Raw genomic sequence first — 21903 nt, forward strand, 5'->3', positions numbered from 1 at the left:
CCACTGCGCCATTACAAGTCTTAATAGTAGAAAGGAAGTTCCACCTTTCTATTATTAAAATAAATTTGACCACTATATTTTTATACATCAGGAATGGGAGAAATAACAGAACACAGCAATGTTTCCATTGGCTTTTTCTGTTGCTAAAGTGCATGGCAATGCTATTTTAAAAATAACAGCGTGGAACATTCTGAAGCATTTGATTAGCATATTGATTTCTCCACAGATGCTCTCACATGTTCAATGGCAAACTGTCAGTATGGTTGTGATGTGGTTAAGGGGGAAATACATTGTCGCTGTCCTTCACCAGGGTTACAGCTAGCATCAGATGGCAGAACATGCATTGGTGAGTCAAAAAAATCTTTATTTTCTCTCTTCCACAAGACGTGGAAATTCTGGCCAGCCTTTCAGAATACATTTTATTTGAAGGTGGGAATTTTAGAAACTAAAGGAGCCTTTATAACAGGGGTATCTAAGCTTGGCCACTTTAAGACATGATGGCAGGGGAATTTTGGGAGTTGAAGTTTATACACCTTAAAGTGGCCAAGGTTGGATATCCCTGCTTTATAATAATCAGTTTACTAAGAAATGCTGAGCACATATCACACTTGTGTCAAAATAATACTCAAGCAAAGTCAAATTTTTAGAAACAACAGTTCTCCATTCCTGATATACTAGTGGGATTTTTTAAAAATATTCTTGGACATTTGAATTCTGTTATTAAGCATATTGAGCTTTTTTTTTTTTTAAAAAAAGTTTTTTATTTTATAGGCAAACATACATTTAAAACATCAGCAATTCCTTCTGTGTGATGTCTCGGTGATTTTTCCTGGCTTCATCATTTTGTTGTTTCTTCTTTCTTCACTTCAATTTGAACTATTATAATTTTTCCATAAATACATTATTATCATTTTCTTACATAATTATCCAAGCATATTGAACTTTTAAAGCAGTGTTTAAATAATAAAACTGGAAAAAAAACCAACCATACTAACATTCTTAAAGTTAGTGATATCTGTAGTGAAAAAAGATTAGAAAAAGTGCCATTTTTGTTTTTTATCTGCAATAATGAATCATTCATCATTGTTGATGTGGGGCGGAAAAAGAGAGAAGCAAAAAGTCATTCTGATTCTTGAAAATCTTGAATGATAACCTGAATGATTTTTAAGAAGTAAAGAATCTTCATGGATTTTCAACCAACTTGAACAGCTCATTCAGAAATAGCTTTTGGAAATAAAGAGTATTATACAACTGAAAGAATATACTAAAACAGGGGTCTCCAATCTTGGTCCCTTTAAGACTTGTGGACTTTAACTCCCAGAAGGACTCTGGAAGTTGAAGTCCACAAGTCTTAAAAGGACCAAGGTTGGAGATCCCTGTACTAAAGTAAAGGAGAACATCTCATGACCACTAATCCAGGAAACTACAGACCTATCAGCCTGACCTCAATACCGGGGAAGATTCTGGAAAAGATAATCAAGCAACGAATCACCGAACACCTAGAAGCAAACAAAGTAATGAGCAAAAGCCAACATGGGTTTGTCAAAAACAGATCATGCCAGACTAATCTTATTGCATTCTTTGACAAAGTGACAAAATTAGTAGACCAGAGGAATACAGTCGATATAATTTATTTGGACTTCAGTAAAGCATTTGATAAAATAGATCATAACCTACTACTAGATAAAGTAGAAAAATGTGGGTTAGACAGCACCACCACCAGATGGATTCGTAACTGGCTGACCAACCGCACTCAACGTGTAGTCCTCAACGGAACTACATCCACATGGAGGGAAGTATGCAGTGGAGTACCCCAAGGCTCTGTTTTAGGCCCAGTACTCTTCAACATCTTCATCAATGACTTGGACGAGGGGATAGATGGGGAACTCATCAAATTTGCAGATGACACCAAGCTGGCAGGAATAGCCAACACTCCAGAAGATAGGCTCAAGTTACAGAAAGATCTTGACAGACTTGAACACTGGGCGCTATCTAACAAAATGAAATTCAACAGTGAAAAAAGTAAGGTTCTACATTTAGGCAAAAAAATAAATAAATGCACAAGTACTGTATACGTGGTACCTTGCTCAATAGTAGTACCTGTGAGAGGGATCTTGGAGTCCTAGTGGACAACCATTTAGATATGAGCCAGCAGTGTGCAGCTGCTGCCAAAAAGCCAACCCAGTTCTGGGCTGCATAAACAGAGGGATAGAATCAAGATCACGTGAAGTGTTAGTGCCACTTTATAATGCCTTGGTAAGCCACACTTGGAATACTGCATTCAGTTTTGGTCGCCACGATATAAAAAAGATGCTGAGACTCTAGAAAGAGTGCAGAGAAGAGCAACAAAGATGATTAGGGGACTGGAGGCTAAAACATTTGAAGAACGATTGCAGGAACTGGGTATGTCTAGTTTAATGAAAAGAAGGACTAGGGGAGTCATGATAGCAGTGTTCCAATATCTCAGGGGCTGCCACAGAGAAGTGGGAGTCGGGCTGTTCTCCAAAGCACCCGAGGGTAGAACAAGAAGCAATGGGTGGAAACTGATCAAGGAAAGAAGCAACTTAGAACTAAGGAGAAATTTCCTGACAGTTAGAACAATCAATAAGTGGAACGACTTGCCTGCAGAAGTTGTAAACGCTCCAACACTGGAAATTTTTAAGAAAATGTTGGATAACCATCTGTCTGAGATGGTGTAGGGTTTCCTGCCTGGGCAGGCGGTTGGACTAGAAGGCCTCCAAGGTCCCTTCCCACTCTGTTGTTGTTATTGTTGTTATTGTTATTGAAATGAATTTGTTCACTTTAAATATTGTAGGAAATCAACACATTGTTTTAAGTACTTTCTCCGTATCACAATATTTATCGGAAGTAAAAATTAACCGTTTTTAGAAACTATTACAGAGATAGGTATCTGTTCCTAAGATGATGCCAAAATGACGAAATGTGTGTTGGGTCATCAAGATGAAATCTCTGTCTTTTTATACTTGTGATGTAGTATGCAAGAGGCAGAGTGTGGAGATTTGTGAAGTTCATCTTATGCCTTCCTCCTCTTGTGGCCACTTAACAATTACAATGTGAACTTAAACTTCAGATGGAGATTCTGACTAAAAATTGGGAAAAACTTGATAGTAAGGGTAGTTTGATAGTGGACCACTTTTGAAGGAACCATTCAATGGGTTCCCTCAATTAAATGATGTCATCTCTTAGGACCCAGAAGTGTGCCTTCTTTGTATCAGCCCCTGCTCTCTGGAATGAGGTTCCTTCAAAGAACGAGATACCCCCACCTGCTCTTGATTAACAGAGACATAAAGACATGGCCCATCTCCTTCCACTTATGACTGTATGACTGTAACTTCGTTGCTTGTATCCTTACGATTTATATTGATTTTGATTGGTTCCTGATTGCTTATTTGTACCCTATGACTATCATTAAGTATTGTACCTTAGAATTCTTGATGATCTTTTCTTTTATGTATACTGAGTTCATATGCACCAAGACAAATTCCTTGTGTGTCCAATCACACTTGGTCAATAAAAAATTCTATTCTATTCTATTCTATTCTATTCTATTCTATTCTATTCTATTCTATTCTATTCTATTCTATTCTATTCTATTCTATTACTCAGACCTTTGGTGAGGAAAAGTGAGACCCCTCACTTCATCGCTCTAGCCCTCTTTTATCTTTATTTTTTATTGACTTTATTGTAATTCCTTTGTGTGATTATTGTGAGCAGCCCAGAGTCATTTAGAGTCAGATGGCATATAAATTAAATTATTGTGGTTGGTTGCCGAATTATATTATATACACAACAATGTGAAATTAGAGTTGCCAGTTATTTGATTGGTATTGGTTTTCATATGTATCAAGTTCTTTCCAAGAACCTAAGATATTATAATGCATCAGGGTAGTATATTGTATGTACGGATCCAAGGATTTGGCCTTTTGTAATTGACAGATGGAAATTTTGTCAATATGCTGATTTTCTAAGTGCTATCTAGGATTATTTATTATAGCACCTAGTGTGCCAAAAGCCACAGGGACCACCACAGCTGATTTATAGTCAGATGTTGTCACTTGATGGGGTTAATATTATTGTGTTCAGACAGAAACTGGATAAAGATCTATCACAGATATTTTCAGTTGGATTCATAATAAGGCAGGGAATTGAACCCAGTAGCCAAAATCCCTGTTTTCGGTGTTGTGAAACATATATATATATATTTGAAGGAATCTTTTTTATATATTGGTGTTGATCCCTAGAATCTGGTATGCATGGACTCTTGGAAATGTTCTCTATAAATCTTTATGTGAATACATAGTTCCATTTTGTAATAGTTTCCAGAAACAGTTAATAAAGATTTTGACAGGCATTATAGTTTGGGTATGAAACCTCTCAATGATTGGATTGAACCAATTCTTTTCAATAGCCATTTAGTGTCCTTGGCTGAACCTCCTTTTTAGCATGGAGATCTGCCAATAAATTCACTAGTGCAACAGAGTAAATTATAATAAATCAAAAATAAATTGTGCTTTTGAAGGATACTAGATTTTAGTTATCTCTTCCTAAATTAAACATTTCAGTATTCTAATTCTTCCTTTATCACTCCTTTTCTAACATTCAGAATATTTCGCACACAATTGTTCTTCACAGGATTTAAACCTGCATTTTATAAAGTTATGCCACATCAGGGGTAAGAGATTCCATCTGAAAAGATGGGTTTTATGGAGGAAAAGTAGAGTTATCCGTACATTAATCTTAAAATTTAACTGTAATTTCTGCACAGCTCTAATAATGCATAAAAAGTAATGTCCCAGAAGACTATTAGCCTTTCAGATTATCCAAGATAAATGTGTGTTTGAATTTGAATACATGAAATTATTTGCTACAGATTATTAATGGACTTCTGTTTGTAGATGTGGATGAATGCATCACTGGGAGCGTTACCTGTCCCCGATTCAGGAAATGTGTCAACACTTTTGGAAGTTATATTTGCAAGTGTCATAAAGGCTTTGATTTGATGTACATTGGAGGCAGATACCAATGCCACGGTAATGGAAATCATTCATAAAAGAAAACCATTTATAAACATTTGTTGTACCAAAGTCAGCTTCACGCATTTGAAAAATATAAGTCTGAAAGAGAAGCAGGATTGCTCTGCTCTCTGTCTTCAACTGCCATGTGCAACAGTGAATCTCTGAAGGGATTTGATACCTGTATTTGCCTGAATATTGTCATCATATTTTGTATAATCAGAGACATCTCTTCTACAAAATTCAGAAACCATGTTTTTGTTGTTAGTTGCAAAGCCATTGTTGTGACCCAGGTCCAAGTAGGTAGTAGTAAACTCAGTCAGTTTAAAAACAAACAAACTTTATTAGAACAGCTGAGAATTAACTCATTCTCAGCATAGTCCAAACTAAATCAAAGCAAATTCTTTCCAACACAATTCCTCAGTCTTATCACCAACCTTGGTCTTAATTAGGCAAACTGCCAAAGGCCTTTCTTGGCAAAAGTTCAAAAGCAGAAGACGCGGATAAGAAACAAATGCAGCAAGACAAAGCTATCAACGTTTTCTGGCAAAGAGCCCAAATGCTGTTGCTGGTCTTTTAAGCCTTATGGGAGGGGGGGCAATCATCTCTTGGCCCTGTTCCCGAGTCGTCCTCTTTACTTTAGCTGCTCTTGCCTTCTGGCAGCTCTCCTATTCCTCTGCCTCACTACTGTCAGCATCTAGAGGCTCCGGAGTCCACACATCACTCCCCGATAGCCCTGGCTCCATCTCTGCCTCCAACGCAAAGGCCTCATCTGGACCTTCCCCAGCCTCCAGGACTGGTCCATGTTCTTCCTCAGCCTCAACCCTGTCTGACTCCAATGCCAGCTCCGCAGGCTGCTGGTGGACCACAACAGTCATGTCCAACACATCGCAATCCCATGGACAACGTTCCTCCAGGCCTTCCTGTCCTCCACCATCCTCTGGAGTCTATTTAAGCTCACGCCTACTGCTTCAGTGACTCCATCCAGCCACCTCATTCTCTGTCGTCCCAAACCATGTTTAACCAAATGCGTTTGCAACTTCACATTTTAGGAACTGTAGAATTCTGAATTTATGCTTTCTGGACCACTATAGCCATTTTTTTTAATTACCAAAGTGAACTCACACTTATCTATGCTAGAGCTAAATTGAGAGCTGTAGGAGGTAACTTCCTTATCTTCTGTAAAATTTATGATAGCCATTTGGGCTATAAACACATTAACATCATCTATTGATTATATGGGCTTTTTATGCCCGGATCTGAAAGACCTGAATTATGGAGAAAATGAAGAGAAACTTAAAAACTATTAGAACCAGGCTGGTGGAAATGAGGCAAATTTTTGGCTGGATTCAAATATCTCAAAAAATTCAACTTTTAAGATCACCAGACAGCATGCCATTAATTTCAAGCAATGTGAATCCATCCTGTAATATGTAGTTCTTTTTTGTAGCCTGCAGTATTCTATTATCACAGAAAAGTTTAGAAGTCAAAACTCAACTATCTAAAACTTCTGATCTTTTATTATTTTGTTGCTCGTATAAGTCCCGAGACCTTAAAATTTGAGATTTATTCAAGGCTCTTCATATAATTTGTTTACTATCTTAATTTTCACCATTAGCATTTCAGTATTTTAATACAGCAATGGGATTTATTTCAATTTTTTTACAAGAAAGAATGTTAATTTGAAAATGCAAATGTGTGACTGTTATCATTAAAATGGTATTTTTCTCCTTTTCCCCCCGTTACAGACATAGATGAATGTTCTCTTGGCCAATATCAGTGTGGAGGTTATTCCCAGTGTTACAATACACTAGGGTCTTACAAATGTAAATGCAAAGAAGGGTACAGAGGTGATGGATTAAACTGCATAAGTATGTAATGATCCTTTAATCTTGTATTCTGAATCCAAATTAGACATGACCTCTTTGTGAAGCTAATTTTTAGAACCATTTATGGTTATCTCAGTTTCAGTTACACTTAAAGAAAAGAAGAATATTCTGAAAGTTTTAAGAGCCTTAATATTAGGGCTATGACATTTGGACTACTTATATCCAGATAACCCCTGGGTGGTCATAGGGAAACACTGTAAACTCAAAATCTTTGCCGCTATCCGATTGCCATCTGGACATCTATACCATTTTGGTAGCCATATTAAAAGGCTGGTGTAAAAATATATTTTTCAAAGTTGGTAGGGTGTTTGTAGTGGCTGGAATTCTATGATGAGGTAATTTGTCCAGTGTATGCGCCAAGAAGAATGTGCTTTCTTCTATTGAACAAATACCTCAACCCAGTAGTGAAATTCAAATTTTTTTACTACTGGTTCTGTGAGTGTGGCTTGATGGGTGTGGTGTGGCTTGGTGGGTGTGGCTTGGTAGGCGTTAGAGGGGAAGGATACTGCAAAATCTCCATTCCCTCCCCACTCCTGGGAGGAGGATATTGCAAAATCTCCAGTCCCACCCCACTCTGGGACCAGCCAGAGATGGTATTTGCTGGTTCTCCAAACTACTCAAAATTTCCACTACTGGTTCTCCAGAACCTGTCAGAACCTGCTGGATTTCACCCCTGCTTCAATCATTTAATTTAAATAATATTTAAGCCCAGGTGTATTTGCTTATACATTTTACAAGTTTAAAACCTTGAAGCCTCCGCCAAGTTTACAAACATACACCTAAATAATTTCTGTTACTATTAAAATGCACTGGTGCTATCTAGTTTTGTTGGAACTATAGAAGTCCTATTTATTTTGAAGACTACATATCCAATTTAAGGGGGAAAATATATCCCTTTGAATGTTTGATAATTCCATGTAGATATGAAAATTGTACTCATGAATTAAAGATAGAAATATCTTTAATTCTGATATCCACAGAGCTATGAGCAAACAACATAATACTTTTATATTATATTAGTCTAGAAATCCTGTGTTTTGTTTTGTTTTGTGGTTGTTTTTGTTAGTGTTAACAATGCATCATTTCTTAACTTTGCACATTTTTCGGTTCTTCCTTGCCAGAGATTCCTAAAGTTATGATTGATCCATCTAACCCCTATAGTGTATTTAAAAGCAATTCAACTTTTCTGAAAGGAAGCAGTGGCATGACCAACAGAATATCTGAATCTGGTGGTACAAAATATCCCGTCCAATTGCCTTATATACCGTATGTAATTACACCAAAGCCTTATGTGAAGACAACAGCAAAACCAACTGTGAAACCAACATACAAACCATATACCAGATTGGCAACACAACCTGCCACGACAAGACCAGCTTTCAGGCCAGTGACAAGATCTCCACCAGTGACAAGTCCTCCCCAACAATCCACAGTACCGTTTAAGCCTGTAACAACAACAATGCCGCAAGTAGTAACTGAGGAGCCTCTGCCTTTTCCTAGCGAAACTACACCACAACCAGGACTTACGGTTGACAATTGGATCCCAATTGAGCCACAGAAACCCAGAGGAGATGTATTTAGTAAGTAAGCCTAGATTTTCTTATGTGTTCATGTGAAATCTAGTTAATTAACTAAACTAAATTCATCAGTCAGGGAGCAGGAATAGGAGAAGAAGGGGAGAGAGTGATGGGTTAGAACAAAACTATTTGTGGGGGGTTAAACAACATGTTTTTAATATTGATCCACAAGGTGACATTTTAGAATCTAAAACTCTAAATTTTGTCTCAGGGTATTTCTATACTATCACTTACTGTTATAAACTACTTTTAAAGAATGAAAAGAAAGGAATAATAAAAATGAATACATTTATGTCCGGTGTGGCAAAACCCTTTTCTCTACCCCTCTTAGTACAAACCAGGATTATGCACTGAAGGATGGTTTTAAAAGCACATAATTACTATTTGGAATATTGTATCACAAGATCTGGTATAACTTGATGTTCTCCTGATGCTCAAAATAAGATTTCCCTCACTGTCACAAACAGTGTAGACACATTTATGGAGAATAAGATAATCTATAGCAGCTAATCATGATAGTTAGATGCTTCCACTATCAGAGGCAATGCGAATATTATATGGTAAGGGACATGTGTTGGGGGATGTTGTTACTTTCATCATGTTTTGTTTGCAAGTTGACTTCCTTCTGACATTGGGCATTTGTTCGTTGTGGGAATAGAATGCTGGACTTGTAGCTTGTGGTCTGTTCTAGAAAAATCTAGATCAACATGTCCAATCATAACAGATGGACATTTGAAAATTGAATGGAATGCTGTGATATAGGAAATTTGGCTATGAATTTAAAAAAATCAATACCAAGTATGTAATGGGTTAATATTTTGGACCCAAGTTTAGTTTAGTTTTTGAGAGACGTGTTGTTTCGTGACAATTCTCAAAGCCATCTTGTGGCTACTTGCTCAAGAATCAAATGGAAAGTCAAGTTAAATCTACTGGTAATTGTTGATTTCTGCTTTATGGAATCTGCTCATCAAATGGGAGACATTTAGAACTCATGGTTCCAAAGGTGCTCCTTCAGTAGGGAGCATCATTTTAGAGAGATGTCTTACAAATATTGAAGTACTTTCATGCCAAGCCAGCTTCATGCCACAAATTACATTTGATGACTTGCATGTTTTGGAATGCATGCCAAGAAATACACCAGTGCTCTGTTTCATTTTTAGCATCACAACTGATGTTAATTATAGAGTTTGCAGTGTATTTTGAAAAGTCTTTGGTGCTCAGAATGGTTACATTGCATAGCTAATAGAAAATGAATTTTGTTATCTTGCGTGGACAAGTGCATTCCTGAATAACTTTGGGAGTGATTTTGGCTGTATTTCAGCAACTCCTAGTAAAATACTTTCTTAAGACAGTTTTTTTCTTCCCCCCAAAAAGCAGTTCATTTGAATCTCCCACCTTTAATATATATTGTAGGTATAAAGTCCTCATAAATTAGGGGCAGAAAATGCAGCAGTTAAGCTTGAGGAAGATGAAGGTATTATCTAAGAATACCCAGTGTTTTTGGAAAAAAAAGATGTTATCACATCATAATCCTCTGTAAGAATTATTAAGGGTTCTTTAAAAATTATTTTGCAAACATTGTTACCAAACACTCAGGATAGGACTCTGCCACCCAGAGTTGTTGGATACAAGATAGGCAGCATATAAATGTTATAAATAAATAAATACTGTAAATAAATCCAGCGAATGAAAAGTGAATAATATGTAAATTGCACAGATATCATTGTTTTGCTCATAATGTCTAATATGCAATGCAAGGGGATGCTTATTGTGTATTTATGATGGAAAAAAAAACTGAACTATGATTGGCAATATGGCACATTCACAAAATAGCTAATGTTCAGGAAAATCTGTTAAAATATTTACAATCTCTACACTGTCCCACTCCCTCCTGAGATGAGGATGGCTTCATCACATCTAAGATTTTGAAGGTCCCTCAAGATCTGGTCATGCTAGGAGGCCTGTGGCCACAGAAGACAGGTGAACTAATGAAGTAGCTTCATTATCAGGGGTGAAATGCTCCCGGTTCGGACCGGATCAGTTGATCCGGTAGCAATGGCGGCGGGTGGTTCCGAGAACCGGTAGCAAAAATCCCTGCCTCCTTCCCCCCCCCCGGTCCCCCATGCCCACCCAATGCCTGGTCACCCGCTTGCCCGCTTGCCGCTTCTTTTAAAAAATGCTTTTAAAAGGTTAAAAAAGGCTCTAAAGATCACAGCTGAGTCGCACGATCGTCAGAGCCTTTTTTTACTTTTAAAAGCATTTTTTTACAACCTCTTCGGCTGAATAGGTTGTAAAAAATGCTTTTAAAAGATAAAAAAAAAAAAGCTCTGACGATCCCAGCTGAACTGCCTGATCATCAGAGCTTTCTTTTACTTTTAAAAGTATTTTTTACAACCTATTTAGCTGAATAAAATCTAGACTCTCTATAAAATATTTTCTCGGCTGAAGTCATCATTTGATGCAACAGCATCACAATATTTCTCCTCTCCTCCTTCTCTTTAATTATACTTGCATGCTATTCCATTTTAGTCCAATATTGAGTTTGGACGAAACATAAATAATAAATCAAATAAGTTGTTGCTACTCATTCATTTCTATTAATATCGACACAGCTTAAAACATTTCTCTACCCATTTCCCTGTTTTTAATAAGCATCCCACCTAGGTACACAATTTCATTTACTTGCTCTAATCTTTCATCATGTGGCTATCTTGCAATCATTCATTCAGTTTTCCAGAATTTAATATATATAGCTTCTTATCTTCAAATGATAAAGTGCTGTATTAAAATCAAGGTTTGGTATAGCGATTAAGACATCAGGCTAGAAACTGGGAGACTATGAGTTCTAGTTCTGCCTTAGACCCAATATCAGCTGGGTGACCTCGAGCCAGTCAGTTTACCTCAGACCTAGAAAGGAGGCAATGGCAAACCACTTCTGAAAAACCTTGCCAAGAAAACTGCAGGGATGTATCCAGGTGGTCTCTGAGAATTGGACGTAAGTGAACAGAAAAAAAGGGAAGATACAGGCACTATATTGGGTTAAAAACAATTCACACACACACACAACACACACACACACACAACACACACACACACACACACATTTTTTCTCAATATAATACATATTATAGCCTGTGGAAATGCTTTTGAGAACATATCAAGTTGGAACAGGTTTGGAACTCACAATTTAAGTCTCTGACTATTTTTCTGAATCTGTGCAAATGTTTTCCTTTAAAATGAAGGACAGTGAAATTAACTATACTTGGGCTTTTGAAAGTGCTTACAACTGACAGTAGTTTATCTTTCCAATTCCATGTGTGTAGATGATCCTGCTTCGTAATGAATAAACATTAAGGTTTATCACTTTCTGTTTAGCCGGGCAGACTAGGATGAGCTTGGAAGAACTGGAGATGCTTTGACTTATCAATTAATGATACATCCTCAATCAGCAACTAATCTTAATAACCACACATGTAGACATCCACCAAGATAATCTGTTCCCATCCTAAATTTTCAGGTTTCCTCACAGTGTACTTATCACTGTTGTAATTATATCCATGGAGCTTGTTGTTGATCATTCTGTTCTTTCTCATCATCAAATTTGTAATAATAAAAATGCCGGTCAAATTTCATCTTTCATTTGTACAGGTTCTTATGAATAGGGAATATCTTCTAAAGTATGTTGGAGTTGACATCTCTGCTATACAGAATTTCACCATGCTTCCATCCTGGTTTTTTTCTTCTTCTCTGACTCATGCACCTTGTGACCCTTAGCATACCAATTCAAATAATAGATTTGCTGTTGTGTCTAAAAAGATCATGTACCTCCTTCATCTTCCCATATTGCTACTGTCTAATATGGGCACCTGCTTGCTTTAGCTAGGCAGCTGAGATAACCTTTATACTATAGGTGAATTCTCAAACCAGCTTTTATTTTTGGTATATACTCCTTATGTTTTTCATTCATACCCCCAGAAACTTGACCACCAGATTGAGGTGAAATAACAGGGCTTGGGGAATGGGGGAGGGGAGAAGAGATGGGCTGCTACTTAGAAATCTATCGTTGCTTAGAGATGCAAGGATGTGTAATTAATTGAGGAAACTCTTTTAATGAATCCACAGAATCTTAACTAATAAATCACTCAAATTAGTTCACTCTGCAGTCTTCTCCTTTTTATATATAGCTAGGTGCTCTTTACCTACTGTGGTTTTTAGTGCAGAATAGTGAATTCCTCAGTGGCTAAGACACTGAGCTTGTTAATCAGAAGGTTGCCAGTTCAGCAGTTTGAATCCCTAGTGCCGCGTAATAGGGTGAGCTCCTATTACTTGTCCCAGCTTCTGCCAACCTAGCAGTTTGAAAGCACGTAAAAAATGCAAGAAGAAAAATAGGGACCACTTTGGTGGGAAGGTAAGAGCGCTCCGTGCGCATTTGGCGTTCAGTCATACCGGCCACATGACTACATCTTGAGACATCTTCAGACAGTGCTGGCTTAGAAACAGATATGAGCACCGCCGCTACAGTTGGAAATGACTAGCATGCATGTGTGGGGAACCTTTACCTTTAAAACCAAAGGAAAAGGGTTTTTTTTCTGTAAAGGATTAATTATATATACCTATCAGGATAGGCTTATTGTCCCTATTGTAAGATCCTAGGCATGTCTGTTCAGAAGTTAAAAAATTCAGACTGTAAATCTGAAAGAATTATAACTTTAATATCAAGGGCTCAACACTCATGTTTTTTGCTGGTTTCTCTGGAAAATATTACTTACACAGCACAAATAGTTTGGCATTTAGAGATATTGATATGAGTAGTCCAAAGCTATAATAATTGCATGTTATTCTTTAGTTGTTATACATGAAATCAAAGGCCCAGCTCTACAGTTTTGCATGTGAAATTCCTTTGGTGTTTTGGATTACATCAATTTGTCAAGCTTTCATGTGGCAAAGGGCCTAAGGCATTATTCTTTCAAAAGATTTAGATCCTTTTGTAGGCCTAGCTCCAAATTAGGAGGAACTTTTGAGATAAAAGTTGTGGACATTGAAAGGTAATTTTAAATTTAAGTGTGTTGATGCTATTATTGTTACAAAGAATTATATTTTTTTTCCAAAAAGAATGTCATAATGATTTAATTGGGAAAGATGTTCTCTCTACTTACCTGTAGTATGCATATTGCTTGCCTCTTCTATTGTATTGTCAACAAGAATTTAGCCTTAGGAAGCATACTTTTTTCGCACACAGATCTTGATTCTTAACAAAGTCACAAACTTTATGGTGACCATGTATCAGGGTATATGTTACATACGGTTAGGGTTAGGTTTACTATACAGATAATTCTTGGCTTAAAACCACAATTGGGACCAGAACTCCTGTCTTTAAGCAAGACAGTCATTAAGTGGGTCACACTAGTTTTTGTTACCTTTCTGCCCTGGTTGTTAAATGAATCACACAGTTGTTAAATAAATGACATAATAACAGAGTTGGAAGGGAGCTTGGGGGGGTGTCTTCTAGTCCAACCCCCTGCTCAAGCAGGAAACCCTATACCCATGATGGTGAACCTATGGCACGCAGAGCCCTCTCTGCGGGCACGCCAGCCGTCGCCCCAGCCCAACCACCATGCATGTGCCTGTGTTTCCCGCCGGCCAGCTGGTCTTTGGGTCTGTGCCACCTGGGGGGCGGGGCACATCGAGGACATGTGTGTGCATGTGTTGAGGGGTGGGATGCATGCATAGGGGTGCAGGTTGGTGCAGGAGGCTTTTCAGGCCCAAAATGGGGTGGGGTGGGGCTTGCACGGTGCCCCCGTGCCCCGTTTTGGCTTCCAGGTTGGTGCAAGAGGCTGTGTGCACTCAGCACCAAAAAGGTTAACCATCACTGTCCTATACAAATGGCCATGCAAGCTCTTCTTAAAAACTTCCAGTAATGGAGCACCCAGTTGGCTTCCTCCATTAACTTAGCTTTGAATCAGAAGCTAAGCTTTGTCAGAAACTGATTGGAAAGGTTTCAGATGGCAATCACATGAACCCAGAATGTTGAAACCATTGTAAATACATGCTGGTTGCCAGGCACCCAAATCTGATTACATGATTACATGGACACTGCAACAATCATTAAGTGTGAGGATCGGTTGTAAATTATTTTTTTCAATGGTGTCATAACTTTGAACAGTTGCTAAACAAAAATAGCAATAGCATATAGACTTGTATACCACTCCATAGTGCTTTACAGCACTCTTTGAATGATTTATAGTGTCAACATATTGTCCCCAACAATCTAGGTCCTCATTTTACTGGAAGGATGGAAGGATGAGTCAACCATGAGCCCCATCAGGATTGAACTCCAGACTGTGGACAGAGTTAGCCTGCAGTACTACATTCTAACCACTGTGCTACCAGGGTTCTAAACAAATGGTTGTAAGAGAAGGATACTTGTACTAGCTGATATAAATTGAATTCCAAAATGTCTGGTTGCCAACTCCAACTACAGTTTTACTCTAGACATTACTGGCAAAAAGAAAAGTAGCAGTGGTCACTGTAGCTAGTAGCCTCCCATTCTCCTTTTCCATCTGTTAATTGTAATTGGAGAAACTAAAGAGAAATTCTGAGGAATACTGCAGGATTGGGATTTGATCATTCCTGCATATGGAGTAGAGTAGGAACAGTGACAGTGTTCTTTTCCTGAAAATTGGAAAGGAGCATTAGATTGTCCTGGAAGGGTGAAGGCCCACAGGCAACGGATTCTCCAGTGGTGGCTCACCAGAAAAGTTAGCCATTTAAAATGGTTCATAGGATGTGCATTTTGCCTTTCATGTCTTAATTTAAAAACATAAATGCATGTTATACAAAATAATGGAAAATAAAACTGTGCCTCATATCACATCACAGTGGGGGATACCGAAGGGCAAAATTCATACCCAGATACCAAATAAAAGCCTATCACATATTAGCTGTTCAAGCAGACTGCTCTCAATCAGGCCTGTGTCTGAACAGTCACAACTAAAAACCAAAACTATCTTAGTGAAAGAACAGTTTCCATGAATTATCTGGCCTGTGGCATCATTCCGGTTTTTCTTTTTAGCAGTGAGAACAGCAGATGTTCCAGATTTTTTCTCCCCTAATAAAAAGGATCTTTTGAAGCATATTTTTCTACAACACTTTTAAGACGGGCTAATTACTGATATTTTATTCAGATTCTTTTAAAACAATTCACATCTTCCATCATTTTAAATTTCAGAGGTTGATATTATTTACTTCTGGTTTTAGTATCAATTATATTTATTGCAAACTATCGTGCAGGTTGTGCTGACAGCATATATATCTAAGAAATAAATAATGCTATGTGCCACCAAAAATATATTCAACATCGTTGCTGTACTGTAATTATAGTATTCATGTTTTTCCAGAAAATTAAAATGGCATACGTACAAGAATTTATTTCTTTGTGTAGACAAGCTCAAAATTCTTAAGCAATGTCTACTTCAATATTCAATATTTCATTAAAATATCACTATTGTGTTGTCTAAATTAGGAGTTCATATCATCGCTTCTCTTTCAGAGTGAGGAAAGGTCATCTCAGTTGCTGAAGCATCAAATAGATCAGAAGACGCATCACACTTGTATAAGAATATTTCTCACAATATGGCTGATTATCTGTAACGTGGTTGGGATATTAAGAAAAAAATGAAAACAGAGCAGTTTGACAATGGAAGCAGAAACGAAGATTGAAGCGAACTAGCCTGTTCAAAAGCTGTTAGGAAGGAAATGCAAGAGGACTTGAATATGGTTCTCCCTCTATAGCAGGGGTGTCAAAGTGGCGGCCCACAGGCTGGATGCGTCACATGCAGAGCATGCCCACCTCAGCTCCATGAAGGGGAAAAACATCACAATACATCACATGACAGTAACATGATGCCACGAGCTTGACACTCGTGCTCTATAGACTTCTTCATGAGTCATAGCAATTGGTTGTGGCCTCAATACTTATTGCTTAGCTGAAATCCTTGTATTTCTTACAAGCTCACCCAAATGGCTTTTGCAGTGAAGCTTGACAGTAGGTTGGTGGGTAATCTATGTAATAATCTGCGACTGACTTCCTTCTCTGTTTTATTGTTTCTTTTTTAATGGCTTAATGGTTTCTCTTCCAGTTCCCCGCCAGCCTGGAGTGAACAATCATCTCTTGGAAACATTTGAAATTGAACAAGGGATAAGTGCCACTGAGGATGAAGCAAATGATGATCCAGGTATTTATTTTTATTTATTTATTTATTTTATTTATTTACATTTATATCCCGCCCTTTTCCGAAGACTCAGGGCGCTTACAGTGTATAAGGCAATAGTCTCATTCTATTTGTATATTTACAAAGTCAACTTATTGCCCCCCCAACAATCTGGGTCCTCATTTTACCTACCTTATAAAGGATGGAAGGCTGAGTCAACCTTGGGCTGGGCTTGAACCTGCAGTAATTGCAGGCTATTGTGTTCTAATAACAGGCTCCTAACAGCCTGAGCTATCCACGGCCCTTTGCACTTTGTCACTTTGGATGTAGCTAGCATTGTAGAAAGCACTGGTAAGATTACTGTTTGTTATGTACCACATTCCTAAGAATATGTGCGCATATGTGTACTTTAATAATGTGTACAAACCAGTCATGCTTGCAGTATAAAATGAGAACTCTACGTACTAAAAGCCATTCCTTGAATTCTGAAGTAAGTAGTAAATGAAACATATAAAGCACTTCTTCTTCCCCAGATTCTCGAAATATTGGTTTTTCCACAATAACCATTTTTCCTTCAGGTATTTATTAGATTTGAAAGCACATTGCAGTTCCCCACTTCAGTTGCAAGAATTCATGATTTTAAAATCTAGAACGCTTCCTCTTTGTGCACAAAATTTGGGTGAGATAGATATATGATAGAATGAAAGTAGTAGGATAAATCTAATGAAATCTACACAACTTTGCCCCAATATGGCAAATTTTAATTAAATTGGGCATCCCATACTTTTCTAAAAGCAGAAATGAAGAGAAGAGCACAGCAGGAAAATGGCTTAGAATTTCTTTGTCTTCATCAACTGAAGGATTAATAAAAGCTGCTCCTTTTTGCAAATGTGATCGATATATTTTTAAATTATTTGTACAAAAAGGGACTACACATAAATAACCTCACACTTAGCTTAGCCTCTACCAATCTAGTTCAAAATATTGGAATGAAAGCCCCAGCATATTTACAGAGGAGTGAGTTAACCTGTCTCAAGTCTGCAGGCCTTTTTTTTTTTTAAATCTCTGTAGGTGTTCTGATTCATAGTTGCAACTTTGATGGTGGTTTGTGTGGATGGATCAAGGAAAGAAATGATGATTTACACTGGGAACCTGTTAAAGACTCCTCAGGTATTGTTCAATTTCCTTCTATTTAAGGTGCTATACGATAAGCAAAGACTCAGAAATAAGAAAAAAAAGTCTTGGCATATAGTTTCTGGCAATTGATTTATTTGGAGTTGAAGAGTGTTTCTGTTAGAATGTAAAGTTTTGTTTTAGCTTTCCTATGTATGTAAATTTTCAAGGGCCATTTTCTTCCGACTGCTCCCTGAATGGAAAAATTTGAAAAGCAGTTTGTGAACGACATGGTAATACCTCTTAAGGCAATTTTCTTGCATATTCATTCATTTTTTGTTCCTAAATCATATTAAATTTACTTCTTTTCTTTGTAATTGACAATGTTTGATGAGGGCTATATATCTAAATCTAAATACTGTATGTATGGCCTATTATGAAGCTGAAGCTTTGGAAAACTACTTACTAATAATTTGTGATTCTGAATACAGATTTAGATAATTAGTTGCAATGAGACATCTCAAGTCACTTGAATAGGGCTTGGAAAAGAATCACTTTGGGCATTACAACTAAATAATATAGCCACACTACAAGTACAGTATGTACAGTATACATCACTGAGCGCGCACGTGTCTGGGCTACAACCCGGAAGAGGAGCTGCTCAGGGCACATGAGCGTGCCCGAAAATGAACTTCCGGTTTCAGCTATTGAACTTCTGGTGTCAGCCAGCTACTCTTCCGGGTTTCTGGCACACATGCGCATGTGACGATTAGCTGGCCGGCGCCCATGCTCATGCAGGAAAATGGAAGACCATCTCTTCTAGTTTCCGGCACTGCTTCATGCAAAAAGACCAGCTGATCGTTGTGCGCGCATGTGCGCCAGAAACCTGGAACAGGTGACGCTGTGTGTGCCTGGTGACATGGCTCCCCTGCCACTTTGATCACACGTGCCATAAGTTCGCCCTCATGGGTATATATGGAAGGCTAGTTAAGATGTTATGCCTTTTAATGCTATGCCTTTGTTTTCTGAGTATCACATTTGTATAAAATATACATTCTTTAGAGAATTTTTCTAACTTGAAATATTAAAAATAAATTCAAAATATATATACATTTATTATATTGATAGCATGTTTATGTGGCATGGCAACTTTAATAGACTTTTGAATTCTCAAAAGACAGTGAAATAAATTACTACCTTTTTGACTCATTCCAGTCTTCTAGTTCTCCTCTAACAGTTGATAGTTTTTGCACAACATATTATTTATCCTGGCATGAAGAAGTACACGGAGGAGACACTAATGGCAAATGTTCAGTATATTTCTGGAATTATGGCTCTAAATACTATGTTTACAGGAAGTGGGAAGATGTTTGCATAAATGAACACATTTAAAGTTATCTGAAATCTATGAATACAAACCTGCATATATCCAAAAGAGAAAGTGGAAGAATTTCTATACTTTTAACTTCCTGAGAAACATGAATTGTTCCAGCAATAAATATTTTAAGATTACAGTTTCAAATGCAAAGCTCTTATCTTCTGTCTTAGAATGAATGTTGTGTGAACATTCTAAAGTAAATAATGGAAATTCATTAAATGATTAGATTATTAATACTTTGGTATCATTTCTTTAGTTGCAGCCCTAGTTTTGTTTGGGAAATATGATCCCCAAAGTGTCCTTCCATCAATGAAAAATCATAGGATAATTAAAGAATATTGATGAGAAAAGATTTATTTATTTTTTTGCAAAAAATGTTTCTCAAGACCCAACATTCAGTTATTAGAGCTTGGGATTTTTAAAAAAAGTATTGATCATTCACCAATTATCTGAATTGGATAAAATATCTTCTGCAACATTATAGAAAAATGTAGATGATAGCACATATCCTGGAAATGTATAAATAATTTAAAATAAATAAATCAGTGCTGCATTCACATTACTTACAGTGTTACAGCTGGGTGGTCAGTATTAGCCTTTTGTTGCAGACACAAATTTAATTCCTTATTATTGTGTTCCTTTTTTCAAGGGCATGTTGAAGTAATTTGTTTTGTCCTCCTACTTTGTTTTAAACAGGTGGACAATATTTATCTATTTCTCAACCCAAAGGGAAGGCAGGTCGATTTGCCCGCTTGGTTCTCCCACTTGGCCATTTTGCTCGCTCCGAAGATCTGTGCTTATCCTTTAGGCATAAAGTGTCTGGATTACACTCTGGTTTGCTTCAAGTCTTTCTCAGAAAGATTGGTATTCATGGGCCAGCAATTTGGGGAAGGAACAGAGGTCATGGTTGGAGTCAGACGCATATAACATTGAAAGGACCTGGCATCAAAAGCGTGAGTACAATTCTGGGATCTAAGGAAAAAAATAAACAGAGAGAGAGGGCGAGAACAATATTATTTAGAATAGAATAGAATAGAATAGAATAGAATAGAATAGAATAGAATAGAATAGAATAGAATAGAATAGAATAGAATAGATTTTTTTATTGGCCAAATGTGATTGGACACACAAGGAATTTGTTTTGGTGCATATGCTCCAAGTGTACATAAAAGAAAAGATAAGTTCATCAAGAATCATAAGGTACAACACTTAATGTTAGTCATCCGGTACAAATAAGCAATCAGGAATATAAATTGTAAGGATACAAGCAACAAAGTTACAGTCCTAAGTGGAAGGAGATGGGTGGTAGGAATCACCACCCATGAAAAGATTAATGAGAAGATAGTGCAGACTTAGTAAATAGTTTGACAGTGTTGAGGGAATTATTTGTTTAGCAGAGTGATGGCATTCGGGAAAAGATTGTTCTTGTGTCTAGTTGTTCTGGTGTGCAATGCTCTGTAGCATCGTTTTGAGGGTAGGAGTTGAAACAGTTTATGTCCAGGACGTGAGGGGTCTGTAAATATTTTCACAGCCCTCTTTTCGACTCATGCAGTATACAGGTTCTCAATGGAAGGCAGGTTGGTAGCAATTGTTTTTTCTGCAGTTCTAATTATCCTCTGAAGTCTGTGTCTGTCTTGTTGGGTTGCAGAACCAAACCAGACAGTTATAGATGTGCAGATGACAGACTCAATAATTCCTCTGTAGAACTGGATCAGCAGCTCCTTGGACAGTTTGAGTTTTCATTTATATTTAGTATATTCAATAGAGTTACATATTGTTCTATTAATCTCTATATGTGTTACAATTTCTTCAGTGAATGTCTTGATTGTTTAATGTTAATTATCAAAATAGTATTTGCATTGCATCTTTTTCTATGAACCATGGTAAAAATTAAACCATCTAAGATCTTAATCATTATGCTTTCTAATAATTAAAGATCTTCCCCAACTCTCCCCAGTATTGGACTAAATTTCCTGTTGTATTATTTTATGGATTGAGCTTGAAACATAAATCATATCTTCTTTCTCAGATTTCTCAAACTATTGATCTTTCCACAATAAACATTTTTCTTCTGGTATTGATTAGATTTGAAAGCACTACTTAAATTGCAGTCCCCCAGTTCAACTGCAAGATTTCATGATTTTAAAATCTAGAACACTTTCTCTTTGTGCACAAAATTTGGGTGGCATGGTTATTTGTAGTATGATAGAAGGAAGGTTAATGTAGATTTTTAAAAATCATTATGTTAGATGTGCCCTATTGAGAAAATTCAATAGATAAAAATTCAGGTTGTACCTGAAAACACTTCAGTGCCTCTCAGCATAAGAAGCATTTGATGGACAAGAAATAATAAATAAACAAATATAAATGGCTAACTTATTGTGAAAAATTAGAAATTTGTCAAGGAGAATACAAAATAAAATTAAAAGAGACAGTTGCCAATGGTTTCCTTATTTACAGTTGATAGAAGTATTTAAAGTAGACAAAAAGGAATTTATTCTTTTGAATATTGTAAGACAGTGTTTGAAATGGAATTGTGTACAAAAGAGGGACCTGGAATTTTAAAATGTATACACTTCAATTGAAATTTGAAACAGAGCAAATGAAAGAATGATGAAAAGAATTACTGTATACAGGGAGTTAACTTTTGAGAGTAATATGCATATGGAACAATGGGATAAATAAGTGGTTGAAAGGATTGAA

At 37.0% G+C, this 21903-nt stretch overlaps 1 protein-coding gene across 5 annotated transcripts in view; it reads left to right on the forward strand.

Moving 5' to 3' along the window:
- NPNT (nephronectin) overlaps nucleotides 1–21903 on the forward strand; it is a 75992-nt gene that overhangs the window by 44813 nt on the left and 9276 nt on the right. For 4 of the 5 annotated variants that reach the window (XM_058193878.1, XM_058193880.1, XM_058193881.1 and 1 more), the window contains 7 exons: nucleotides 227–346; nucleotides 4917–5051; nucleotides 6782–6904; nucleotides 8044–8502; nucleotides 16638–16733; nucleotides 17781–17879; nucleotides 19897–20153. In XM_058193878.1, coding sequence (XP_058049861.1) covers nucleotides 227–346; nucleotides 4917–5051; nucleotides 6782–6904; nucleotides 8044–8502; nucleotides 16638–16733; nucleotides 17781–17879; nucleotides 19897–20153 — 1289 coding nt within the window. Of the gene's footprint in view, nucleotides 1–226; nucleotides 347–1368; nucleotides 2023–4916; nucleotides 5052–6781; nucleotides 6905–8043; nucleotides 8503–16637; nucleotides 16734–17780; nucleotides 17880–19896; nucleotides 20154–21903 lie in introns of those variants that run through there. The other variant, XM_058193879.1, reaches the window with a different exon arrangement.

This window comes from Ahaetulla prasina, chromosome 8, assembly GCF_028640845.1.
Source record: "Ahaetulla prasina isolate Xishuangbanna chromosome 8, ASM2864084v1, whole genome shotgun sequence".
Classification (NCBI taxonomy): Eukaryota; Metazoa; Chordata; class Lepidosauria; order Squamata; family Colubridae; genus Ahaetulla; species Ahaetulla prasina.